General features: G+C 42.9%; 1 protein-coding gene across 1 annotated transcript in view; it reads left to right on the forward strand.

Moving 5' to 3' along the window:
• The window catches only part of SLC10A7 (solute carrier family 10 member 7), a 384,092-nt gene that overhangs the window by 324,311 nt on the left and 32,615 nt on the right, over positions 1 to 27,166 (forward strand). Inside the window, exons 7-10 of the mRNA XM_063920592.1 lie at positions 11,616 to 11,699; positions 19,044 to 19,209; positions 21,166 to 21,217; positions 23,428 to 23,501. Of these exons, the coding sequence (XP_063776662.1) occupies positions 11,616 to 11,699; positions 19,044 to 19,209; positions 21,166 to 21,217; positions 23,428 to 23,501 (376 nt within the window). The remainder of the gene's footprint in view (positions 1 to 11,615; positions 11,700 to 19,043; positions 19,210 to 21,165; positions 21,218 to 23,427; positions 23,502 to 27,166) is intronic.

Below are 27,166 nucleotides of genomic sequence, written 5' to 3' on the forward strand. Positions count from 1 at the left end.
GACCTTTTAATCCTGGCACAATCACAGGAATTACTCCTGTGCCATCTCCGGCAGACAATAACATGTCTGCAGAGGCACAGGTGGCTCATAAATTGGGCAAAATCATCTTTGGTGCCGTCACAACGGATGATTCACTTGGGGACTTACTGGATTCAGGTCTGCAGAAAGTATTTTTACCTCGAAACAAGATATCCAAGGTACAGTCAAGAATTCGGGACTTGTTACACAGTCAGATGGTATCCATTCACGCATCCATGCGAGTGATTGGGTTGATGGTGTCAACATTCGACATGGTGGAATATGCACAATTCCACTCGAGGCCTCTGCAGCGTCTGATTCTGGCAAGATGGAATGGAGTACATCAGACAATAAAGAAACAGACGATGGTACTTCCAGTAAAGATAAGAAAGTCATTAGCCTGGTGTCTACAGACATCTCATCTAGACAAAGGGAGACCCTTTTGGATATTAAATTGGGAGATCCTAACAACAGATGCCAGTCTTGAGGGCTGGGGAGCAGTGTCCGGAAAATTATGGTTCCAGGGACAATGGACAAGAGAAGAAAGTTGCCTGCCAATAAACCTGTTAGAACTTCATATACATGGCACTGGTTCAGGCAAAGGACATTCTTCAGGGAAAACCAGTCCAGATCCGCTCCGACAATGCGACGGCAGTAGCGTACCTCGACCATCAGGGAGGAACTCGCAGCCAAAAAGCAATGAAGGAGGTAAGTCACGTACTAAAGTGGGCAGAACTCCATCTTCCAGCCTTGTCCGCAGTGTTTGTTCGGGGAGTCCTAAACTGGGAAGTGGATTTTCTCAGTCGACACACCATTCAAGCAAGTGAATGGGCTCTACACCCGAAGGTCTTTCAGACTCCAGTAGACAAATAGTGTTTGCCAGAGAGAGATCTCATGGCATCCCGTCTGAACAACAAGGTGCCCGCATACAGGTCAAGGACAAAGGATCCCGGAGCGATCTTTGTGGACACCTTATCTATGGAATGAAACTTTCGTCTGGCTTATCTGTTTCCTCCAATCACCCTGTTACCCAGGGTGGTGAGGAAAATAAAGCAAGCAAAGGGTGCCGTGATTCCAGGGGCGGATCCAGAGGAAAATGAAAGGAGGGGCACCATGATAGGGGAACGGTAATAGTTATATTTATATGCACCTAAGGCACGTGTGCTCCCAGATAAGGGGTGTGGTATCACAGGGGGCGTGGCCTCACAGAATACGCCATCACGTAATGATTGGTTGTGTTTCACCCTGATGAAAAGGCTGATTGGGCCTTGAAATGTTTGTCACCTGTTCCATTAGTTATGGGAGCCTGAAAGGCACCCCAGCACAATATAATTATTATAGTTTTTAATTGGTGGTGGCAGGTGCAGCATACCTTGTTTTGGGCACTGCAGTGAGACTCAGACTGCAGGACACGCACTGCCCATCTTTGATTAGCAGAAGCAGCCAGCTGGATCTCCAACAAGCAGCATAAGAATTCTGCAGGACAGCCCGGTCACAATCACATGGGCCGCCTTCTCAAAACAGCTGAGTTTGACTGCACCTAGCATGGTGGTAAAGGAAGTGGAGGAGGAAGTGCTGGGATACTGTGTGGTGCAGTGAGGGCTAATGAAGCCTTCTGCGCCGTCATAAGTAACAGTCTTACTCGACGCTGGCATTTGAACCCTGCGCCTGGGCTGGACTGTCTGGCTGGCAGTGGGGGAGGTAGGTTGCAGGGGGAGGCTGGAGCTGTAGCTCCAGCATCCCCATTGGTTACCACACGGACTTGCTGTTAGAGCAGCGGCGGGTCCTAGTGCCTGCCGGATCTTTATCAAATCTGACTGACGGAAATAGCAGTAATGCTGCTGCTGTTCTTTTGAAAAAAAAAAAAGAAGTCAGAAACGACAGGGGGGCACGAGCCCGAGTGCCCCCCCGGATTCACCTATGCGTGATTCTAATAACTCCGGCTTGGCCCAGAAGGCATTGGTACACAGATCTGTAGAGAATGTCAACGTCCAGATCTACTGATGCAGGGTCCCCTGTTATCACAGACATCTGGATCTGCTGTCTTTGACGGCGTGGCTCTTGAAACCTCTATCCTGAAGTCAAGAGGATTCTCGCAACAGGTAATTCAAACAATGCTCAGAGCAAGGAAACCCTCCTCAGCTCGTATTTATCACCGAATATTCATTGGTGCAGTGAAAGAAATGTGGTCCCGAAATCTTACAGAGTTTCCAGGGTCTTAGCATTCCTTCAGGCAGGAATGGATAAAGGTTTGAAAGTGGCTTCCTTGAGAGTGCAAGTATCGGCATTGACTATGGTTCCAAAAGAAAATTGCCAACTTACAGGATGTGCATACTTTTTTCCAGGGAATGCTGCGCATTCAACCTCCTTTTGTTTCGCCTACAGTACCGTGGGAGTTATGTTTAGTCCTGAAAGCTCTGCAAGTTGCCCCATTTGAACCACTTAATAAAGTGGATCTTAAGTGGTTGACAGCTAAAGTGCTCTTTCTACTGACTATGGCATCAGCTAGAAGAGTATCAGATTTAGGGGCACTGTCATGTTGTACCCAGATAAGCAGTTCTCAGAGCTAGGTCTGGGTATCTTCCTAAGGTGGTGTAAATTCCACCTTAATGAAGAAATTGTAGTCTCAGCTTTTAAGGTATTGGGACTTTCTGCGGGAGATGTGTCGCTGGACGTGGTCCTTGCATTAAGGATCTACGTGGATCGTACCAGTGCCATCAGAAAGATAGATTCTCTCTTCATTCTCTACGGATTTCACAAGAGAGGATGGCCTGCTACAAAACAGACACTAGCAAGATGGCTTTGAATGACGATTTCAGAAGCATATTTGCAAGCTGATCTCCCTGTTCCGGTTAATGTTTCTGCTCACTCTACTCGTAAGGTAGGTTCTTCATGGGCAGCACAACATGGTGCTTCAGCAGAACAGATATGTAAGGCAGCCACATGGTCTTCCATTAACACATTCATTAGACATTATGCCTAGATACTTTTGCCTCTCATGATGCTGAATTCGGGCGAAGGGTTCTCCTGTCCAAGCGTGCACACCACTAAATTGCTTTGGGAAATCCCATTGTTATACTGTGGATAACCTGTGGACCCTGCCGGAGAAATATACGTTATGGTAAGAACTTACCGTTGATAACGGTATTTCTCCTAAGTCCACAGGGATCCCACCCTGACGCATCTGATTTGAGGATCATTCTACTTGCTAACCTCTTCCTTCTTGTATGGAAGGGTGTGCATGTGTGTTCTTCTCGCCTGATTAGGGCTCTACATGATGCTCCTGCCTTGAGCTTTGGAATACAACTGATTTGCCTGAGCCAGTGGGCGGGATATATGGAAGGGCCCGTTGCATCCTGGGAGGCCAGAAAGCTTTTGATCGTTTGGTGCCAATCCGCTGTCGCTCCATCATATCCTATTGTTATCCTGTGGAACCTGTGGACTTAGGAGAAATACTGTTATCAACGGTAAGTTCTTACCATAACGTATATTTCTCCTACATACTTGAAATGTATTTTAGTTGAATATGTTCTCATAGTGCTTATTATACTTCTGTATAACTTGTGACTGATTGCTGACTTTACTATTCCTGTCAGTTTCTGTGTACTGTATGTACCGATCCTCAATGCTGGTGCAAGACAGGGAGGGATCAGATTGTATATCACTTTAACAAGCTTTAAAGTGATTTCAGTCACAAATTGTGTAATTAACACCATACAGGTATGTGATTTGTTTACCATGTCTAAGTGAGGCAAGGGTGAGGAGGATACACTCTCCACAGCAGCACCATCACTGATTTCATGTTTGTCCTGCAATGCTTGGTTAACCTCTCAGGATCTGGTTCAAAATGGATTATGTGCAAATTGTTTTAGCGTTCATCAAATCCTCCTGAATAATCCAAGGCAGGCACAGGTTCAAATCGAACCCCCATGGGCTGCCTTTGCACAGACATTATCCAATATAGCTGAGCGGATAGTGCCAGCTCCTTTACCAGGGATACGTTATCCTGTTAACCCTTACAAAAATGATAATGACATAGCGAACAAACTGAGTTTTTTTCAACGGTTTTTACCAGAGAGGACCAAATGCAGGGACAAACACACAATCACAACAAAGATAATGTCCCACTGATAAGTGCTTATTTAAGTGAGGAGGTAGTATGTGACCAATTAAAAAATTTAAAGATTAATAAATCACCTGGTCCCGATGGAATTCACCCAAGGGTTCTTATGGAGCTTCACTCTGAACTAGCACTATTTTTGATCTTCAAAGATTCAGTTATATCAGGTATGGTTCCCAAGGACTAGCGGATGTGGTGCCAATATTTAAAAAGGGAAGTAAAGCTGAACCTGGTAATTATAGACCAGTAAGTCTTACATCTATAGTGGGGAAAGTATTGGAAGGTATTCTAAGGGATAGTATTCAGAAGTTCTTTGAAGCCAATAAGGTCATTATAAGGAACCAACATGGTTTTGTGAAGGACAGATCATGTCAAACCAACTTACTTGGCTTTTATGAAACTTAAAGTGCGAACCTTGATCAGGGTAAGAAGGTGGATGTAATCTTTTTAGACTTTGCCAAAGCTTTCGACACAGTACCACACATGCGACTTATCTATAAGCTACAAGAAATAGGGCTAGGGAGCACAATATGCACTTGGGTCAGAAATTGGTTAGATAATAGGGAGCAGCGTGTTGTGGTTAATGGATCATTTTCAAATTGGACTGAAGTGCTAAGTGGTGTGCCACAAGGGTCTGTACTTGGACCACTATTGTTCAACATTTTCATTAACGACCTAACAGTAGGTCTAGAGAGCATGGTGTAAATTTTTGCAGACGATACCAAATTGTGTAATACGAAGGGGCAACGACTTAGTTAAACTAGAAGCATGGGCAGCAAAATGGAGAATGAGATTCATTACAGACAAGTGTAAGGTAAAAATAACACCTACATACTAAATGGGGTAATGGCCCTCATTCCGAGTTGTTCGCTCGCTAGCTGCTTTTAGCAGCAGTGCAAACGCTAAGCCGCCGCCCTCTGGGAGTGTATCTTAGCTTAGCAGAAGTGTGACCGAAAGGATCGCAGCGCTGCTACAAAAAAAGATTGTGCCGACTTACTCCTAGCTAGCGATCACTTCAGACTGTTTAGTTCCTGTTTTGACGTCACGAACACGCCCTGCGTTCGTCCAGCCACACCTACGTTTCCCCAGCCACTCCTGCGTTTTTATCTAACACGCCTGCGTTTTTACACACACTCCCCGAAAACGGTCAGTTACCACCCAGAAACACCCACTTCCTGTCAATCACTCTGCGGCCAGCAGTGCGACTGAAAAGCGTCGCCAGACCTTGTGTGAAACTACATCGGCTTCTGTGAAAGTACATCGCGCGTGCGCACTGCGCCCCATACGCATGTGCAGAAGTGCCGCTTTTTTACTTAATCACTGCGCTGCGAACTAAAGCAGCCAGCGATCATCTCGGAATGAGGCCCAATATTAGGGGATTCTGTACTGGAAAAAGACTTAGATGTTCACATAGATAGCAAACTAAGCAGCAGTACCCATAGTAGGATTGCAGCAAAGAAGGCTAATAAGATATTAGCATGCATAAAACGTGGAATTGATGCAAGGGACGAGAGTGTTATACTCCCATTATATAAATCACCAGTGAGGCCACATCTCGAATACTGTGTACAATTTTGGGCACCATACTACAAAAAAGATATCCTGGAGCTAGAAAAGGTTAAGAGGCAGGCGACCAAACTAATTAAGGCCATGGAGACGCTGGAATACGAGGATAGGCTTGCAAGGCTAGGCATGTTTACACTGGAAAAGAGGAGACTAAGAGGGGACATGATCAACCTCTACAAATATATAAGGGGACCATACACAGAGCTTGCGCGGGACCTGTTTTTGATAAGATCAGCACAGAGGACACGTGGACACTCGCTTAGGTTTGAGGAGAGGAGATTCCGCACAATGCGGCGAAAAGGGTTTTTTTCACAGTAGGGGCAATACGTGTTTGGAATTCCGTTCCTGATAAAGTAGTAACGGCGGACTCAGTCAACACCTTTAAGAATGGGTTAGATAAATTCAGGGTTATGGTGGATAGTCACGCACTATAGTTATTAAAACACAATGACTGACATTAAAATACAACGGCTGACATCGGCATCAGGCAAAATTAGTCCTAAAATAAAACTGCATAGAAGACCACAAATAGGTTGAACTTGATGGACAAATTGTCTTTTTTCAACCATAGATACTATGTTACTATGTTATGTTACTATGTTCAACATCATTAAATGATGTTACGGATAGAAAAATAGATGTTTTTAAAAAAAACATTTTTTCTTTGTCTGGGGCAATTGTAAGACCAGCCATGCCTTCAGCCTGGATGGCAAAAGCAGTGGCGGCCTTGGCTGATGCATTGGAGGATGATCTCTCATTGGCATCTAGAGAGGAAAAATCCCATATTGCACATATTAAAGAGGCGACTATGTTTATGGAAGAAGCAGCCTTGGATATGGGTACTATTGCCTCTCAAGCATCAGCCTCTGCAGTAACAGCTCACAAAGCTGTCTGGCTACGTACATGGAAGGTTCACTCGGAGTCCAAGAAGGTTCTAGAGTTTTTGCCTTTTACTGGAGAAATTCTTTTTGGTAAAGAATTAAACAGTATTTTGGAGTCAGAGGCAGACTCCAAAAAAGTGAAGTTTCCTTCTTCCTACAAATCCAAACCTAAGTTTCCAGCTATTCGGCCTTTTCGGACCCAAGGAAAAACAAAAGGAAAGGGTTATGGCAAACAGTCCTAATCTGATGTCTGGTAAGACTAAAAAGCATTAGGCTACCAGAGGACCTGCTTCCAAGCCAGAAGATAAGCCATCAGCCTAATGGTGCGGGCCTACACCTGGGGGACCCCAGGGTGGGAGGCCGACTTCTTCATTTTGCACAGATCTGGCAGCAGTCAACCACAGATGCCTGGGTGCAAGAAGCAGTATCTCACGGTTATGCGTTTGCCTTCAAGAAACACCCTCCACAAAGGTTTTTTTGTACCAGCCTGTCTTCAGTAGAAATGAAGGCCGGTTCAGAAGAGGCAGTTCAGAAGGTGCTTCAATCAGGCAGTTCAGAAGTTGCTTCAATCAAGAGTGATAATTCCAGTTCCTCCTGCGCAACAAGTACAAGGTTTCTATTCCAACCTGTTTCTAGTTCAGAAGCCGAATGGGTCGTTCCGGCCCATACTCAATCTCAAGGTGCTAAACAAGTACATTTGGGTGCCTCGCTTTCATATGGAGACTTTACGTTCCATTATTTTGGCCATAGAGCTGGAGTATTGTATGGTATCCCTGGATATCCAGGATGCTTACCTACATGTTCATATAGCACAGTCCCATCAGTGCTATTTCAGGTTTGCTATCCTCCAGCAGTACTTTGTTTCAGGCCCTACCATTTGGACTGGCTACAGCTCCAAGAGTGATCACCAAAATGATGGTGGTAATGGCATCTTATCCCCATCGACAGGGGATAAGGATTTTTCCATACCTCAACATCCTATTAATCCTGGCACAGTCTCAGGAATTGCTTTAGTATCATCTGCAACAGACAATAGCTTGTTTACAGAGACACAGTTGGCTCATAAATTGGGCAAAGTTGTCCCTGGTTCCGTCACAATGTATGACACACTTGGGGGCTGTATTGGATTCGGGTCTACAGAGTGTGGTTTTTTTTTACCTCCGAACAAAATATCCACAAAACAGTTGAGGATTCAGGAGCTGTTACTGCTATGCGCGTGATGGGATCAATGGTGTCGACATTCGACATGGTGGAGTATGCTCAATTTTACTCGAGGCCCCTTCAACGTCTGATCCTTTCCAAATGGAATGGGTTACATCAGACAATAAAGACTCAGACTATGGTCCTTCCTCTGGAAGTACGGAGGTCGTTAGCCTGGTGGCTACAGACATCCCATCTGGACAAAGGGAGACCCTTTTCGATCTCAGATTGGGATTGACAACGGATGCCAGTCTTCAGGGCTGGGTAGCAGTGTCAGAAAGAAGTTGTTTCCAAGGGTAGTGGACCAAGGAAGAGAGTTGCCTGCCTATAAATATATTGGAACTTCGGGCCATATATATATCACTCATTCAGGGAAAGGACATTCTTCGGGGGAAACCTGTTCAAATTTGCTCGGACAATGCAACGACAGTAGCGTACCTCAATCATCAGGGAGGAACTCGCAGCCAAAAAGCAATGAAGGAGGTAAGCCGCCCGTTAAGGTGGGCAGAACTTCATCATCCAGCCTTGTCCGCAGTGTTCATTCTGGGAGTCCTAAACTGGGAAGCGGATTTTCTCAGTCGACACGCAATTCATGCAAACGAATGGGCTTTACACCCAGAGGTTTTCCACATTCTGGTAGACAAGTGGGGGTTACCGGAGATAGATCTCATGGCTTCCGGTCATAACAACAAAGCTCCCGCATACAGGTCAAGGACAAAGGATCCCAAAGTGACCTTTGTGGATGCTCTGTCAGTAAGATGGGACTTTCGTCTGGCCTATGTGTTTCCACTGATCACCCTCTTGCCCAGGGTGATGCGAAAGGTAAAACAGGGAAAGGGCGCTGTGATACCGATAGCTCCGGCTTGGCCCAGAAGACATTGCTACACAGATCTTCAGATGCTGTTGGGGGATACTCCGTTCCTACTCCCTCAGCGTCCGTATCTACTGTCTCAGGGTCCTTGCTATTACAAGCACCTGGATCGGCTGTCTTTGACGGCGTGACTCTTGAGACTTCCATCCTGAAAGCAAAATGATTCTCACAACTGGTAATTCAAACCATGCTTAAAGCAAGGAAACCATCCTCGGCTCACATTTATTACAGAATATGGCAGGCCTATGTTCAATGGTGAAGTGACAGGAAATTTGGCCCTAGGTCTTTTAGAGTTTCCAGAGTCCTAATATTACTTTAGGCAGGAATGGACAAAGGTCTACAGGTGGCTTCCTTGAGAGTTCAGGTGTCCGCATTAACTGTATGGTTTCAAAAGAAAATTGCTAACCTACAGGATGTTTGCACTTTTTTCCAAGGTAGGTCCTTCATGGGCAGCACAACGTGGTGCTTCAGCTGAACAAATATGTAGGGCAGCCATATGGTCTTCCATTAACACATTCATTAGACGTTATGCCTTTGATACCTTTGCCTCTCAGGACGCTGCATTCAGGCGAAGGATTCTCCTGTCCAATCAGGAGTGTCCCCTCCGCTAATATTGCTTTGGTACATCCCAATGTTTATCCTGTGGATAATCTGTGGACCCCACAGGAGAAATACGTAGTTATGATAGACTTCCTGTCGATAACGCTATTTCTCCTAAGCCCACAGTATCCACAGGGATCCCACCCTGATACACCTGATTTGAGGATCCTTACACCTACTAACCTCTTCCTTCTTGTACGGAAGTGTGTGCATGTGTGTTCTTCTCTTTTGATGAGGGCTCTCTGTGATGCTACTGCCCTGAGCTTTGGAAAACAACTGATTTGCCTGAGCCAGGAGGTGGGGATATAGGGGACTGGCCCGTTGCATTTTTGGAGGCCGAAAGCTTTTGATCATTGGTGCCAATCCGCTGACGCTACCTCATATCCCAATGTTTATCCTGTGGATACTGTGGACTTGAGAGAAATAGAGTTATCGACAGTAAGTCTACCATAACTACATATTTCCCTTACTGCTACCACCCTTGCCACTGTCCCTGTGCCCTACTCACTACCGCCACCCCATACTACAGTATCTGCTGTATATACAAATCCTCTGCTACCATCGCCCATTGCATATGATATTGCAGATCACCAGATGTGTGTGTGCACGTTTTCTAGGAAGTGCTGTAAAAATGACATGGGTTATAGAGCACTTATGCACGTTGCACAAAGTTATTTAATAAGTGGAAAGTACCAAATTGGTGCAATTTTACACAACATTTATCTCTGTTTTTACGCAACCACAAATCTAGTTAATGCATGAATAGGCTCTCCATGATTAATAATTGTAGCACTTCTGATTGTGCTCGATAGAGCTGTATAATGTTCTTCTTACGGTTTAACAGGTCTGGTACCGACTACATTATTTATACTAAGATGCGTGTTTAGATGCCAGTTAAGCTAAAAGTGTGAAACAGAATACACAGCATGATGACATAGGAAGAGCTGTTTTTACACTTGTCATGTGCAAGTTACCTACATTCATGTCTCAGCTACATGCCTCACATACAGTGTACACTGGAAGGAAGGCACCAGCACCGATGTCTGAGGATCAGGGATGCTGTCACTCCTATTAGCCTGTGCTGCTGCTATACATTCGCCAGAAAGCACAGTGCTGTAACTTTCAGGATGCGACACATGCGTCACTGCATTCAGTGCCAGTAACAAGGGTTGCAACTTGCCACCCAAGATCATTTTAGCTTCATTCTGTTTATAGCATTATATGTAACCGATAGCGTGGCACATTGGAGTTAACACTACATTAAAATTCCTTTTGCTTGTGCCATTTTAAATTAGTAATAGCAGCCAGATGGAGAGCATGACTGTGCAGTCAGTGGGCCTGGTAGCCTCAAGTCACTATTAGCGCTGTCTTATTTCAATGCAATTTCAGAAAACTAGTTTTTAGGATAGCCACGTTCCTTCATTTGCACTTTATATCACTTTTTCTTTGTATCAGAGTAACTGAAAGGACATGGCTTCTACAAAGTTTTCTTTTGTTCAAAACCCTGAACTCCTTTAAGATTATTACTATACTGTGGTATGCGTCCGTTGCTGAATAGTAAAATAAAATACTGGAAAACTAGCTACACACACACACACACACACACACACACACACACACACACACACACACACGATGATGTGGGTGGGCAAGAACAACCTGTAGCCAGTGAGCACATTAGAACAGTAGTAGCAGTACAGTACATAGTATTTCAGGTCCAACATGTCTGTGTGTTATGTTTGAAGTATGAGGCGCTAGACTTATATGGGCTGTCTGCACCATATTTCCTTAATCTGTTTCGCTGATCAAAAATGCTGACCTGTGGCTATCAATGACTGGCAAAATCCATCTGGGGAATCAGGTAAATTCTGCATGTTAAAAATTTAAGATTTGACAATTTTTTGGGTCGGGATAAGCAAATCGAGGAAATCCCAACATATTGGATTTCCCCAATTTCCTGACCCCGGGAGATGAATGGGGCTTCTAACATACTGTCCAAGCGCCTAGTATTGAGAAGTGATGTGAAGCTCTTTTTATGGGGCTCATACATCAGCAACTGATTGCCGCAATTACCCAATCCCTCGACGGGATCGGCAAAACAGAGATATTTAACATGCAGATTTTCCCTGGTTCACCGACAAATATCTGATCAAGGTCATCGATGATGGATGTATCAAGTAATCGGGGCCCTTATGTACATTACACTGATAAGCTCAGATTGTGGTGTTCAACACTCCTGTATGTGACAATTTCATGCATCAAGTATGTAGCTTTAATAATCTGTTGTTTTATATCTGCTCACTGAACACTAATGATACAAATGCATAATATAAGTATCATGTTTATATTTCTCTTGTAGTTGGGATCATCATCATCAGTGCCCTTTACCTCCATATTTTCCCAACTTTTCATGACTGTTGTCGTTCCATTGATTATTGGCCAGGTATGTTATTCTTTACTCTGTGCTAAATAGTCAGTACTTTTTCAGCACTTTCTTAAATATAGTGACTTTATTGTGATGTACGGTTTGTGTTTTCGGTCTCCACCATCCCAGAGCTCTATAAGATAATGCTTATACAAAGTATAACTAGGATTTTAAAAAAATGGTATAAAGAATAATGAATCCCTTTGGTTTAGTAGTCTTAGAATATCTTTTTTTATTTCATTGTAATTTATCTAGTAGTTTGTTATTAATAGTATTTATAGTACACAAAAGGTTGTTGGGAATAGTAGCATTCTGTAGTTTTGTGCTAGAATTCTTAAGTACGCTACATGTAGTATCCACATTTCTGGTCAGGTTCCTATAGAGAGGATCCTCTCATGTACAATGGTGGGGAACATCAGATTCCGGACACATCCAAGTTATTCTCTGGAGATGTCTAATGAACGGCCTCTTGCTCAAAGCTCTGCAGATGTCACCAGCAATGTTAGTCCAACATCATGTATATTTAATGAGTTTTCAGATCATCAATATTAAAGAGCAATCCGGGCAACTTATTTGTGAGCATATTCAGAATAACGGAGTTGAATCACATCTCTCCATTAATATTTATGTTATATTAAGGCTATTTTGTAATTATAAAAAATTATAATATATGTACACGGACTCGGACTCTAATTGTTTTTGGATTTTTTTCTTCCTTTATGGTTCTTGCTGTAGGTGATTGCGTGTGATTTATGCTATTTTACTGTACTCAATCTGTTTTGATTATCATTATGTTTAGTAAGACACCTTTTTTACTTGTTTTGCCTTGTGTTCATTGCCTGCTTTAAACTTTTTGAATGTTTTGTGTACTGTATGCAGACTATACCACTTACCGGTCAATTTCTTCTTTTATTTACATGTTGATATATTTTAATAAAAATGTTTTATTTTTTTTCCGAATAAAATTATGTAATAGAAATGAAGAAAAAAATAATGTGAATATTGTTGCTTTGGAAAAATGTGCTTTAATCTATAATCAGAAGTTCACTTTAATTAGCTAAACTGATGCAAGAAAATTACAGATTTTGGTTGATACTTTTTCAAGTGCTCCAGTTTTAAGAAATATCGTCCACACTTCAACATGAAGTAACTACACTACTAGGAAAATGAAAACCGTTTTTGTTGATATGCTATACTGAGGGATGCACACATGAAATAAATAGTAAATTACAGAGGCCAGAGTGAAAGGAGCACGTTTACCTGAAGGAGTAGAGCTACCATCTCAGGACAATGCAGCACAGATTGCTACAGATGAGAATGTTTGTCAAAGCAGCCTCACAGTGCTAACGAAACATCAGGTTCCCAGGGGAATTGTTAGTATGAGGCCTTTCCTCACCCCACAGCCAGTGCTGGATTAAGAACTCATGAGGCCCTTAGTACTCTACATGTCTTGGTCCCTAATACTCCTTCCACTCTAGGAACACCTTTTCTATACAACCTGGAGCTTATGACAAAATGTAAAAGCAACCAACTCCCTCATCAACTCATGAAAATATAATATATACTAGATCAATGGCATTGTCACTTAATTAACAGACCAGTTTATCCTAACCAGACCCAATATTTACATCAGAAGTTTACAAAATTAATAAATAGGCCATTAATGTAATTCTGATCACTTTTTTATTATTTTTTGTTTGTTTGTTTTGTTTTTTGAAGCAAGATGGCACAAATGGAAGCAGAATAGAATGTACTTCAACACATAGCCAAAGGGGAAAAAAATTAGAGTATCAAAAAGATCAAAACCCTAAGACAAACAAAAAAAGTATAGGCAGAACATGCTACCACCACTTCAACTCATAACTTAGGGAAGTGACTGTCCGTAATTGCTTGGGTTCAAGAAGGGGTGAGACCTTTACCCATGACAATTGGTGGTTCGGAGTACAAAATCTGGAGTCCATACCACATTATGTTATGAAAAATTGCAAAAATGTGAGGTCTTTAAAATGGTCCATTACAAATTATACTCTATAAACAATGCGTTTGAGTTTTCTTTTTGTCATTTAAAAAAACACCTTTTTATTTAACAAAGACCAGCAGGGGTTATTTACTAAATGGGTATTTCTGTCCACAGAATATAACGTGTATAACCATCTGTGTTGTGCACATAATAATATTCCTGTTTTAAATTCTGCAGTAGAAACACTGGTAATTGACGACTTGGAAAATGTCCTCTTCTTACAATGTATTTTTCTTTGTCATTGCAAATATTGTGCAAAACATAAACTTAATTTAGTTAACTCGGAAATATATATATTTTTAGGGAGAGCGGCTGTAATACCCAAGGATTGGCATTATGCAGTTCTCTCTCACACCAACATAAAACACAATCAAAGTCTGGCACTTACAGCAGTGGTGCTGTTATGGAGGGTGATACACAATACATTTAATGTACATTTGTGAAGGGATCGTCCCTAGTGGTAAAGCGGAACACTTTTTATTTATTTTATTTGTTTTTAAAGGGATGGTGTGCTGGTGTAAAGTCCTAACCTCTGGACTGACAAAAAGAACCCCTTGATATTAACTCCATTAATTCTGTCCAACAAGTTTTTAAATTCTGTGTAAAATCTGGACTACGCTTGCTTCTCCTCTGCGCTACCTGAAAGCGGCAACAGGTGGAAGATAAGATAGAGAGATAAACATTGAGCCAACTCCTCCTAACAAACATGACTGCCAGATGTGTACGGGTTAAACAACACACAGCGGCACCATTGATAGTCACTATGCTTTCATGCCATCTTCTACTTCTGCACATAAGTGCTTGTGACAAGACCTTTATTTTATGTTTTATATTAAAGAGCAATTTATGATTAAATGTTAATGACATAGAATTTTCATAGTGCACCCGTATATTCTACCAGTTTGAACATTTTTCAAAGAAGCACACCAAAACCCACTGTTTTCCATGAATAAATAATAAAAAGCATGTCTGCACATTATCATTCATGCATTCTCTAGTTACCCGGCCAGTCATTAACCCTTGGCTGCTCTTGTAGGAACAAGTTGCCGTCTCAGTGACAGGAGTCATGCTCCTGTCCCACCGCTGAGCTGTAACCTGCTTTTAAACGGCCTTAGAAATATTCCATCAATGCTCTGGTCCATGGCACTACTTGTAGATAATAAATTTCTTAACTCATTGTTGCTGTGATCATGAAGTCTCTGTGTGAACAGGAGAACATGTGGTTTCTAATATCAGTGCACGCAGCAGTAGAGCAGGGTTCCCTAATGCTAGCAGCTGCCCATACCTGGATTCAGGGCTGTTACTGTCAAGCCCATTGTAGTTTAAAAATGTTTCAGCATCTGAATACACCTCAATGTTCGCTAAAGAAACTTCAGTCCTAATTGCTTAAATGACTCTACAAGTTTCGCTGTTGTTTGTAAAAACGGCTTTTCCAAAAATAATAAAAAAAACATTCTCCAGGCAGCACTGGTAGGAGACGATGTAATGTACAATGTCTTCTACATGTCAGCGTGCCAGCTAGTACAGTTAGGTTATCCAAAAACATAAGCTACAAACTATCACAAATGTAGGGGTGGGGGGATGCATTAGCTTGGAGAAGCAGGGGTTATGTCCCATTTCCTTAATATTTTTGACACTTAATACTTCCCCTTTTATCAGCGAAACAGACTTTATCTGCCTCAAATGTTCCACGTGACTGATTCGTAGTCAGCACACTGCTCGTTTAATCACGGTGGATGTGGGCATGTGTAAGACATTTGGACTTTCCTGTAAGATGCATCCTGCAGCTCCCATAGGGGCTTATACCAGATATGGCGTTAATTAGATTTCTATTCAATAATAAATATATACATATATTTATTTAATAACCTATTTGAAAGCGTTTTTAAACCTTCACCTGCACTCATCGTCAGGAGAAGGCCCCATTATACAAAGAAAAATCACAAACCTTTTCACCACCAGTACCATGCTGGTGGGGAGTCTCGGACAGTGGTGGAGGTTTCCCAGGAGTGACATTCTTGCACATTTGCAACAATGCCAGGTATGTATAAAAAAAATTGTATGCTAAAAATAGGGGGATTTGAGTTAAAAGTCCCTACATCTTCACCATAGTGACCAAAATAAACATGGGACACCCACTTTCAAACTAGGTGCCACCATAACAGTTAATGTCAGTGTGATCGCCATATATTACTGTCTATGCTACAGATAAAGGGATACATATGATATTCCGGCAGACAAGATGCCAGCTGTAACTATACCGACAGCGGTATCCCATCTGCTGGAATCCCGCCTGCGAGGCAGCGAGTTCCCTCGTGGGGTCACTGCTCTCGCCACACATTGGGCCCGGTGGCTTTCTTCGATCACCACAGGTTCTACTCCCACTCTGTTGGTAGCATGGGTCCACCAACCAAGTGGGAATACCCTGCATGTGTTGGGATGCCGGGCGTTGGTATTTCACCGGTTGCCAGGATTCTGGCATCAATCTTGTGAACGCCGGGATCCCTACAGCCGGTATATTGACTGCATCCCTAGAGAAATAATGGACTCCAGGGATGGGGGAAGGTCTTCGCCTCCTCACATCCAGAATTTCTAATACTTAAAGGGTACTCGTATTGGAAAGAAGGGTGTCCTCTTTTTCACATAGTGTGGCCACCTAATAGGCATTTCTGGGTTCATAGACAATAGTATCCTGCACTATGGAAGACATATGTTAACTGTATATGGAGTGCAGGGCATTACGTTACTTATTACCCACATAATGGCATCTGTACAAGTTGGGGCACCCACATGTGAAAAAAGAGGAGTACCCTCTTTCAAAGTATTTGACCCCTTTGCAGCTATTGTCTATTGATCACCTGTGACGGTTTTCATAGGTGGTCTGAACACTTCTTTGGAAGAGATGAGTCTCCTCTTTTAAACAATATGCCACTTAGTAGTTACTGTCTGGTGATCACCAGATAACTCAAACCATGCACAGAAAATGTATCTTTTCACAGATATGGGAATGTAATAACCAGATGTCCGCTATCTTGTGTCCCATAACAAAGGGGTCTTCTCACTTATAATGTAGTAGGTTTTCTAGTTTAGAAAATAACCCTTTTGGACGACCATATTATTTCTACACATGGTTACATTGAAATTAAGACATCAAAAATTAGCAATAATAAAAATGCATTCTCCTTTCTTGAAACTTCCAAATAACAAAAAAAACAACAAGTGTAAAAGTGAAAAAATGGGCTCAGCACAGGTGTGCGTAAACCTTCAGCAGCGAAGGGGTTAAGAGACAAAACTGCGTTAAATTTTGGAGTGACTAAAGTTTACGCAACCGATTAAATTTGAAGTGACTGGTACTAAACTCAAATAGGGGTCATAAACAAAAACTGGTGCACAATAACAAGTCGATGTTGCCAACAGCTACCAATTAAATATTTGCATTTCTAAACTGTATTAGAAAAATAACTGGTTGTGGTTGATATTTTTCTTTGCAGATGTTTTTTTTTAAAAAGTCCTTTTGTTTATTTTGTGTATTTGGACCTCATTTTAACAAATGCTGTCTCAGTGGCATTATAAAGCAACATTTTATGAATATGGTGCTGGGAAATGTCCTTTAAGTGTGCTGGTTTCTCTTCTACCAAATTAGTAACAAACTGTGATACTTTTCTTATTTTATTCTGTTCCATGGCGATGTGCATTGGTGGCTAGTCCCGGGGAAGGACAAGCCTCTAGGGAGCAGAAACATGCCGACACTCTGCCACTGCTGACCACCATAATCCCTTTTAATACCGATCGCCCACTAGACGACCTAGGCGTTTTGTAGCTTCCTGGATCACGGTGGCCTAATAAGTGGTCGGGCTCTGACTAAAGTGCTTACTGTTGGCGAAACCATGTATTTAAATAATGATGTCTCAGTGCAGCTTTTATAGCTCCATCATGCTGCATGGTAAGGGGGCATGTTGGAACTTTACGGAGAGATCCGTGCTTAATTTCTAAGCAATCTGACTAAATTGCTTAGAAATGAAGTACGGATCTCGCCATGTGTACGCCTATAGCGATAGTGATGTACGTCCCCGCGCGTCGCACAGCATTAAAAACACCTCTGTGTGACGGTAGTATTTAAAATTTCTATGAGTCTGTGTGATTGTCCAGCATTTGAGAAGTCTTTTTTCATTGTTCACATTTTTTCCCATTAGGCCTGATTCAGAGTTTTGCAAACCGGATGGATTGCATACAATGGCAACTGATCTGCGCATGTGCAGATCAGTGGATGTGATGACTGTCGCAGTGCCCCCTGGGGGTGGTGACTGTGAGCATTTTACATAACGGGGACATGTCAGCCCTGTTTTGTAGGTGTGTCGAGGCCACTGCTGTGTGGTTACATCGGCCATGGTGAGTAACTTGAGATTACACAGGTGGCCGCTGTTCATGCAGATGATTCAATGCTGCATCTTCGGACGCAGCAACAGATCACGGAAGCCGTCAGGAGGCATCTTTTTCCACAAGGCACCTCCTGCAGCATTAGCATACTTACGTACAGCAGCTGTGTCCGAAGACACAGCTGCTGTGTGAACTGCGTCCACCTGTGAATCGGGCCCATAGATAAGAATTTGAAACAGTTCAGAGACTGCAACTTTTTGCTTTGAGACATTGTAAAGGCATTGAATCCTCCACTAATTAATTACTCAGGTGTTGATTAAGTCTTTCTCCTGCATTTTTTTTTTTTTAAATAAAAGAAATCAAATGACATTTATCTTTAGATTTATGAAAACTCCAGATATTCAGACTTTTAATTATTTACGCTCCCCCAACGCATATACTTTTGCTTTTCAAGCATAAGCTATAATTTAATTAAAAACTTCTGGCGCGTTCCTGGCATTTTAAATATTAACGTGTTCCATGGATCACTTTCGATTATCTGCCGTCATGAAATTCCTGAAGATGTCACAATTTTAAGGTTCCTGAAGTTGCACTCAGAATTGTCTGTTGATGCAAGAGGGATTGTGATAATTACACACATCCATTAGTATCAGCAGAGGAGATAAACATCAGGGAGTCTTAATGGGCTTGTCTCGGTGACAGCCAGCAAAGAACATTTGACATAATTAAGGATAGATTTGATTCAGTTGAAAATATATTCTCATTATAGGTGCCCAGTGGAAGTTGCACTAAAATTGTTAAATTCCCCAGAATAAGACTGTAGCGGCTGGGAAGCTTTTGAAATCCGCTGTGGCAGTCATTGGAATTATTCACTCCTCTTTATGTCTTTCTGCTGTCAAGTTCACTTTGCGTTTGCTCTCACTGCAAGCACTAAAAGAGGCAACCTGTTGGCTTCTCTCTTGTAGATTGTCCGGAGGTACATCAAGGACTGGTTGGAAAGGAAGAAGCCTCCGTTTGGGGCCATCAGCAGCTGTGTACTCCTGATGATTATCTATACGACCTTTTGCGACACGTTTTCTAACCGAAATATTGACCTGGACACCTTTAGTCTGGTCGTTATTATATTTATCAGTAAGTGCAACGCTAGTTCTCTGACACTGAGTTTGTATGGCTATCGATTATGTTATACTAAGACATTGATTTCCATGCATTAGGTAGTTTGGATTTTAATATACAAAGAGTGTATATGTGTAAATGTAATAATGTGGCTTTGTAGTAACAGTAACTGTCAAACTAAGGTCTGCTATGTGCAGTGTTTTTTTTTTTCCCCCAGGGACAAACAGGAGGGCCAATTGCAAGAAGGAAATAAAAGATCAAAACTTGTGATTGGTCTTCCATCTCCCATACCCTTCTGTTGCCATGAAGGGAGGCCTTAATATCACTTTTGCTAGGTGGTAGTGTAACTTTAAACCTTCTGTATACACACGCCTTAACATAACTTATGATAAGGCGTTCATGTTCAATCACATGTTTAACTGGAAAAATCAGTAGTTTTACAAATAAGTGTTCCTGTTTTTCAATTTCAACCATCTGCAGAGTATAACTTCTAGTTTATTTAATGATAAATGTATACGAAATAACTTTTTTTAAGTTAATGTTTATTTCAAATTTAAGCAATGTTTAAAATACTTAAGAAAAAATGCATTAGAACCAAGGAATATATGCTGCCGCTGTTGCAGGTCCCAGGTCCTTCTAGATCAGGGGTAGCGAACCCTGGTCCTCGAGCGCTACCAACAGTTCACGCTTTCCAGCTCATCTAGCAGGCGCACAGGTGCAGTCATTACTCACTGATACATTTTAAAAGATCTACAGGTGGAGCTAATTACTCACTTGTGATTCTGTGAGGAGACCTGGAAACCGTTAACTGTTGGTTTGGCCAGCCCTGCTTGTGAGGTTTGGCCAGCCCTGCTTTACAGTATAATTAATACCTGGACTGATTCATGGACAGACGCTACGGCGACTGCACCTGCGATTGTTTATATTGAGGATGTGCAAAATTATTTAAAAAACAAACAAAACAGTAGCACTGAAAAGTACAGAGACGCCCAGGAAGCACTTGCAAAAAGGCACAGCAGCTGTGTACAGTACACATTCCCAACGCACACGCAGAACCTGTTTTTCAAGTATAATGTTAATAAATCAGGAGAATCCTGTATTAGTCTATGGAAAAACATTGATGTTTTGCTGATATTCGATTTTGAGTGTGATTTGGCTTTATAGACAATTTGACATTTTTTACAAATGCAAAATCTAATTTAAAAAAAATCACCTAAAATTTAACATAATATACCCCCATAAATGTGAGAGGCTGAGTGCTGTCAGCTAGGGTTCATCCTTTTATTTAAGAAATTTCCCAAAAAAACAACTTTTTAGTGCTGTTAAAATTGACCATTATGTCAGACATTAAGAACTAATTTGGTTCTAAAAATTATAAAAAGGATATATCTAATGTGGAAAAACTAGTTCTAGCTGTAACACTGTGTTTATAACATGCTTCAGTAGCATATTTATACGTTAAAAATTATGGGCCAGATGCATCATTGCTTAGAAAGTGATCAAATGGAGAGAGAAAAAGTACCAGCCAACTGCCATTTTTAAAACACGGGCCGTGACATGTCAGTTAGAACCTGATTGGCTGGCACTTTTTCTTTCTCCATTTTATCACTCTCCAAGCGATAATGCATCTAGCCCATATGTTTTAAATGAATCCCTTTTTAAATTTGTATTTTATGTCTTTTACTAGAGCAGCTTTTTCACATAGCGCAGGATTGAATACCACATATTAATTCTATGGGCCAAATGGAAAAGCCTGCGCTTTCCGGAAGCCGGAGTGTTTCTGAAGAGTTGGTCTTTAGTGTTAAAGCAGCACAAAGGCAAAACTGAAATCGAGCAAGCTCTTGCAAATCGCGGGCTGTTACATTTGGCCCTACTGTATATATGTTATATTTTACTCCCCAAAAAATTGTATATCTATAATTTGTAATAGAAATGTAACATGTTTTTTTTTTTTTTTCTTCCATCTTTCAGTATTTTTTATCCAGCTGGCATTTATGCTTTTAACATTCCTGTTTTCTACGAGGTAAGCCTAACATTAGAATCATTTCTAAGTAACTGTTCTTGTTCATTAAAATGAAATACAAATCTTATATATGTAAAGCATTTACTGTATGATGAGTTTTGTACTCAAACAAAAAGGCCAAATATCTTAAATATATAACTATTTAATAAGTGTCGTTTACATTTGTTAAATATTGCTTTCTTTGTACTTTCAACTTTTGTATAATTTATTTTTAGCACATAACTGTTAGAGATCATACCACACTATCCCATAAAGCTTCAATTGGGTTCAGATCTAGTAACTGAGAAGGACATGCTTTATAGAAGACAATAGTGTCATGCCCACTAAGCCATTTGGTGAGCACAAGTGCTCTATAGATAGGTGCTTTGTTGTTCTGGAAGATACCCATTTTTCCATCAGAGAACAAATTCTGCAATACGGGTGAAGATGTATCATTAAATATCCTTTAGTCTTGCAGAGAATAACTGCACCAAAACTGTAGCTGGAAATGAACTCCTACCACACTACAGAAAGTAGAAGCCTTCACTGTTGGGCGCAAGTACTTAGGGCACTAGAACTCTTTTAGTTGGCACCAAACATGCATTCATCCATTTATTGGAAACAGATGTTTCATCTGACTATTGGGAAGATTTATCAAACCTTAAAGGGAGATAAAGTACCAAGCAATCAGCTTCTGTCATTTTACAGCAGCGGTGAGGAACCTTTGGCCCATCAGCTGTTGTTGAACTACACATACCAGCATGCCCTGCTACAGTTTTACTAGTTGGCCATGCTAAAACTGTAGCAGGGCATGCTGGGATGTGTAGTTCAACAGCTGGAGGGCCGAAGGTTCCCCATCCCTGTTTTACAGGCTGCTGTTGAAGAATGACAATTAGGAGATGATTAGTTGGTACATTTCTCTCTCTCCAAGCTTTGATCTCTACCTATATTATCTTCCTCCACTACTTGGTACAGATGTGTCCTCTTACAACTTTCCTCCATTCGCTACAAGTCGCGTTACACATAACGCATGAGTGCTGTTTGACTCTGTAGCACCAAGCATCTTTTTTTGTGTCTTTTGTCGCGGAAATGCATCTTAGACGCATGAGCAGCTTCTGCTGATTAAAATGATATGCGGCATGCCTATATTCTGTGTGTAATAGTGGCTCTATCTGCATCCGAAATGAAGCGTTGCATAGCATTTTGTATGCGAATACAGTCACAGTCACACACAGAATATAGGCATGCTGCATATCATTTTAATCAGCAGAAGTTTCTCGAGTGTCTTATTGCATTACATTGCATCTAAGACACATTTTTTGCGGCAAAAGTCATGGCATGGCGCAACTTGAAGGGCTGTTTAGTGTGATTGCAGCAAGGATGTAAGAGAACACATCTGTAGTTCATTCCCTATGCTTCTTACACCATTAAGCTTGCAAACATGCATTGTTATGTGTGGTAAGCCATTTATGCACTCCAAACCAACTATGACATCTTGCACTGTGGGATAAGCTCCATAAGATTTTGTTTAATGAGTAAAGTAATATGCATGTTAACATGTACAGTCCAATATATGATCTATGCAAGTGCATACCGCATCAACACCACAGTATGTAAATATACATGCCATTAACCTGGCAGCAACAAACTCTACTAATGGCCGATAGCTTGGAGCCAGTGTCATCCCTCTTCCCACATTGTAGCTGCTATGGTCCATTGGGCATAGCCTTTAATCCGTTTTCTATTATATACTTTTCTAGTGTTCACTCTAGGAGTGAAAAGGGGTAGGGCGCCGGACTCAGGGGGGCACATAAGCGCGCGCGGCCGAAATGGGGGGGTCGGCCACGCAAATTAGGGGGCGTGGCCACGCCTCCGTCATTTTAGGGGGCGGGGCGGCCCACAGACGCTACTATAGAGAGCGTCTGTGGCCGCCGACGTCACTGTTGGGGGCGTGCCCAGCACCTCCGTCGGTGCTGGGCTTCCCCCAGCCCTCTCCCAATGCGTGAATGGATGCCGCGCGCATGCGCACGGCATCTATACACGCCGGGAGGGCAGGGAGCGGGCGGCTGTTCTAGCAGGGCGCCGCAAAAGGGGCAGGGCGGGTTTTGCCTGTTAAAAAACGGGCAGGGCGCGGCGCCCTGCTAAAACAGCCTAGAGTGAACACTACTTTTCTACCTCTGCGTTTTATAAAAGGGAAAAGTCAGAATCAATATTTCTTTGTTTCTTTGCAGTAAAAATACCGGCTTTACACCAGCAGACACCGTTGCAATAGTATTTTGTTCAACACACAAATCCCTCACATTAGGTAAGTAGATATACTAAGACCTACATCTCTGTGCTGTGCATACTGGCAGTGACTCAGTACATTAATATATTTCTCTATCGTCCTAGTGGATGCTGGGGTTCCTGAAAGGACCATGGGGAATAGCGGCTCCGCAGGAGACAGGGCACAAAAAGTAAAGCTTTAGGATCAGGTGGTGTGCACTGGCTCCTCCCCCTATGACCCTCCTCCAAGCCTCAGTTAGATTTTTGTGCCCGGCCGAGAAGGGTGCAATCTAGGTGGCTCTCCTAAAGAGCTGCTTAGAAAAGTTTAGCTTAGGTTTTTTATTTTACAGTGAGTCCTGCTGGCAACAGGATCACTGCAACGAGGGACTTAGGGGAGAAGAAGTGAACTCACCTGCGTGCAGGATGGATTGGCTTCTTTGGCTACTGGACATTAGCTCCAGAGGGACGATCACAGGTACAGCCTGGATGGTCACCGGAGCCTCGCCGCCGGCCCCCTTGCAGATGCTGAAAAGAGAAGAAGGTCCAGAATCGGCGGCAGAAGACTCCTCAGTCTTCTTAAGGTAGCGCACAGCACTGCAGCTGTGCGCCATTGCTCTCAGCACACTTCACACGGCAGTCACTGAGGGTGCAGGGCGCTGGGAGGGGGGCGCCCTGGGAGGCAATGTAAACCTATTTTTTGGCAAAAAATACCTCACATATAGCCTCCGGGGGCTATATGGAGATATTTAACCCCTGCCAGAATCCGTTGAAGAGCGGGAGACGAGCCCGCCGAAAAAGGGGCGGGGCCTATCTCCTCAGCACACAGCGCCATTTTCCCTCACAGAAAGGCTGGAGGGAAGGCTCCCAGGCTCTCCCCTGCACTGCACTACAGAAACAGGGTTAAAACAGAGAGGGGGGGCACTAATTTGGCGTTAGAAATATATAAAAAGATGCTATAAGGGAAAACACTTATATAAGGTTGTCCCTATATAATTATAGCGTTTTTTGGTGTGTGCTGGCAAACTCTCCCTCTGTCTCTCCAAAGGGCTAGTGGGTCCTGTCCTCTATCAGAGCATTCCCTGTGTGTGTGCTGTGTGTCAGTACGTGTGTGTCGACATGTATGAGGACGATGTTGGTGAGGAGGCGGAGCAATTGCCTGTAATGGTGATGTCACTCTCTAGGGAGTCGACACCGGAATGGATGGCTTATTTAGGGAATTACGTGATAATGTCAACACGCTGCAAGGTCGGTTGACGACATGAGACGGCCGACAAACAATTAGTACCGGTCCAGACGTCTCAAAAACACCGTCAGGGGTTTTAAAACGCCCGTTTACCTTAGTCGGTCGACACAGACACGGACACTGAATCCAGTGTCGACGGTGAATAAACAAACGTATTCCTTATTAGGGCCACACGTTAAGGGCAATGAAGGAGGTGTTACATATTTCTGATACTACAAGTACCACAAAAGAGGGTATTATGTGGGATGTGAAAAAACTACCTGTAGTTTTTCCTGAATCAGATAAATTAAATGAAGTGTGTGATGATGCGTGGGTTCCCCCCGATAGAAAATTATTGGCGGTATACCCTTTCCCGCCAGAAGTTAGGGCGCGTTGGGAAACACCCCTTAGGGTGGATAAGGCGCTCACACGCTTATCAAAACAAGTGGCGGTACCGTCTATAGATAGGGCCGTCCTCAAGGAGCCAGCTGACAGGAGGCTGGAAAATATCATATAAAAGTATATACACACATACTGGTGTTATACTGCGACCAGCGATCGCCTCAGCCTGGATGTGCAGAGCTGGGGTGGCTTGGTCGGATTCCCTGACTAAAAATATTGATACCCTTGACAGGGACAGTATTTTATTGACTATAGAGCATTTAAAGGATGCATTTCTATATATGCGAGATGCACAGAGGGATATTTGCACTCTGGCATCAAGAGTAAGTGCGATGTCCATATCTGCCAGAAGATGTTTATGGACACGACAGTGGTCAGGTGATGCAGATTCCAAACGGCACAAAGGTGTATTGCCGTATAAAGGAAGAGGAGTTATTTGGGGTCGGTCCATCGGACCTGGTGGCCACGGCAACTGCTGGAAAATCCACCGTTTTTACCCTAAGTCACATCTCTGCAGAAAAAGACACCGTCTTTTCAGCCTCAGTCCTTTCGTCCCTATAAGAGTCATATTTGCCCAGGGATAGAGGAAAGGGAAGAAGACTGCAGCAGGCAGCCCATTCCCAGGAACAGAAGCCTTCCACCGCTTCTGCCAAGCTCTCAGCATGACGCTGGGACCGTACAGGACCCCTGGATCCTACAAGTAGTATCCCAGGGGTACAGATTGGAATGTCGAAACGTTTCCCCCTCGCAGGCTCCTGAAGTCTGCTTTACCAAGGTATCCCTCCGACAAGGAGGCAGTATGGGAAAAAATTCACAAGCTGTATTCCCAGCAGGTGATAATCAAATTACCCCTCCTTCAACAAGGAAATGGGTATTATTCCACACTATATTGTGGTACTGAAGCCAGAAGGCTAGGTGAGACCTATTCTAAATCTAAAAAAATTTGAACACTTACAAAGGTTCAAATCAAGATGGAGTCACTCAGAGCAGTGATAACGAACCAGGAAGAAGGGGACTATATAGTGTCCCGGGACATCAGGGATGCTTACCTCCATGTCCCAAATTTGCCCTTCTCACTAAGGGTACCTCAGGTTCGTGGTATAGAACTGTCACTGTCAGTTTCAGACGCTGCCGTTTGGATTGTCCACGGCACCCCGGGTCTTTACCAAGGTAATGGCCGAAATGATGATTCTTCTTCGAAGAAAAGGCGTCTTAATTACCCCTTACTTGGACGATCTCCTGATAAGGGCAAAGTCCAGGGAACAGTTGGAGGTCGGAGTAGCACTATCTCGGATACTGCTACAACAGCACGGATGGATTCTAAATATTCCAAAATCGCAGCTGATCCTGACGACACGTCTGCTGTGCCTAGGGATGATTCTGGACACAGTCCAGAAAAAGGTGTTTCTCCCGGAAGAGAAAGCCAGGGAGTTATCCGAGCTAGTCAAGAACCTCCTAAAACCAGGAAAAGTGTCAGTGCATCATTGCACAAGGGTCCTGGTAAAAATGGTGGCTTCCTACGAAGCAATTCCATTCGGCAGATTTCACGCAAGAACTTTTCAGTGGGATCTGCTGGACAAATGGTCCGGATCGCATCTTCAGATGCATCAGCGGATAACCCTATATCCAAGGACAAGGGTGTCTCTCCTGTGGTGGTTACAGAGTGCTCATCTTCTAGAGGGCCGCAGATTCGGCATTCAGGATTGGATGCTGGTGACCACGGAGGCCAGCCCGAGAGGCTGGGGAGCAGTCACACAAGGAAAAAATTTCCAGGGAGTGTGATCAAGTCTGGAGACTTTTCTCCACATAAATATACTGGAGCTAAGGGTAAATTTATAATGCTCTAAGCTTAGCAAGACCTCTGCTTCAAGGTCAGCCGGTATTGATCCAGTGGGAAAAACATCACGGCAGTCGCCCACGTAAACAGACAGGGCGGCACAAGAAGCAGGAGGGCAATGGCAAAAGCGTCCCGTCTGAACAAAAAACGGGACAGGTATTGCGCCAGGTCAAGAGACCCTCAGGCAATAGCTGTGGACGTTCTGGTAACACCGTGGGTGTACCAGTCGGTGTATGTGTTCCCT

This window comes from Pseudophryne corroboree, chromosome 1 (assembly GCF_028390025.1).
Source record: "Pseudophryne corroboree isolate aPseCor3 chromosome 1, aPseCor3.hap2, whole genome shotgun sequence".
NCBI lineage: Eukaryota > Metazoa > Chordata > Amphibia > Anura > Myobatrachidae > Pseudophryne > Pseudophryne corroboree.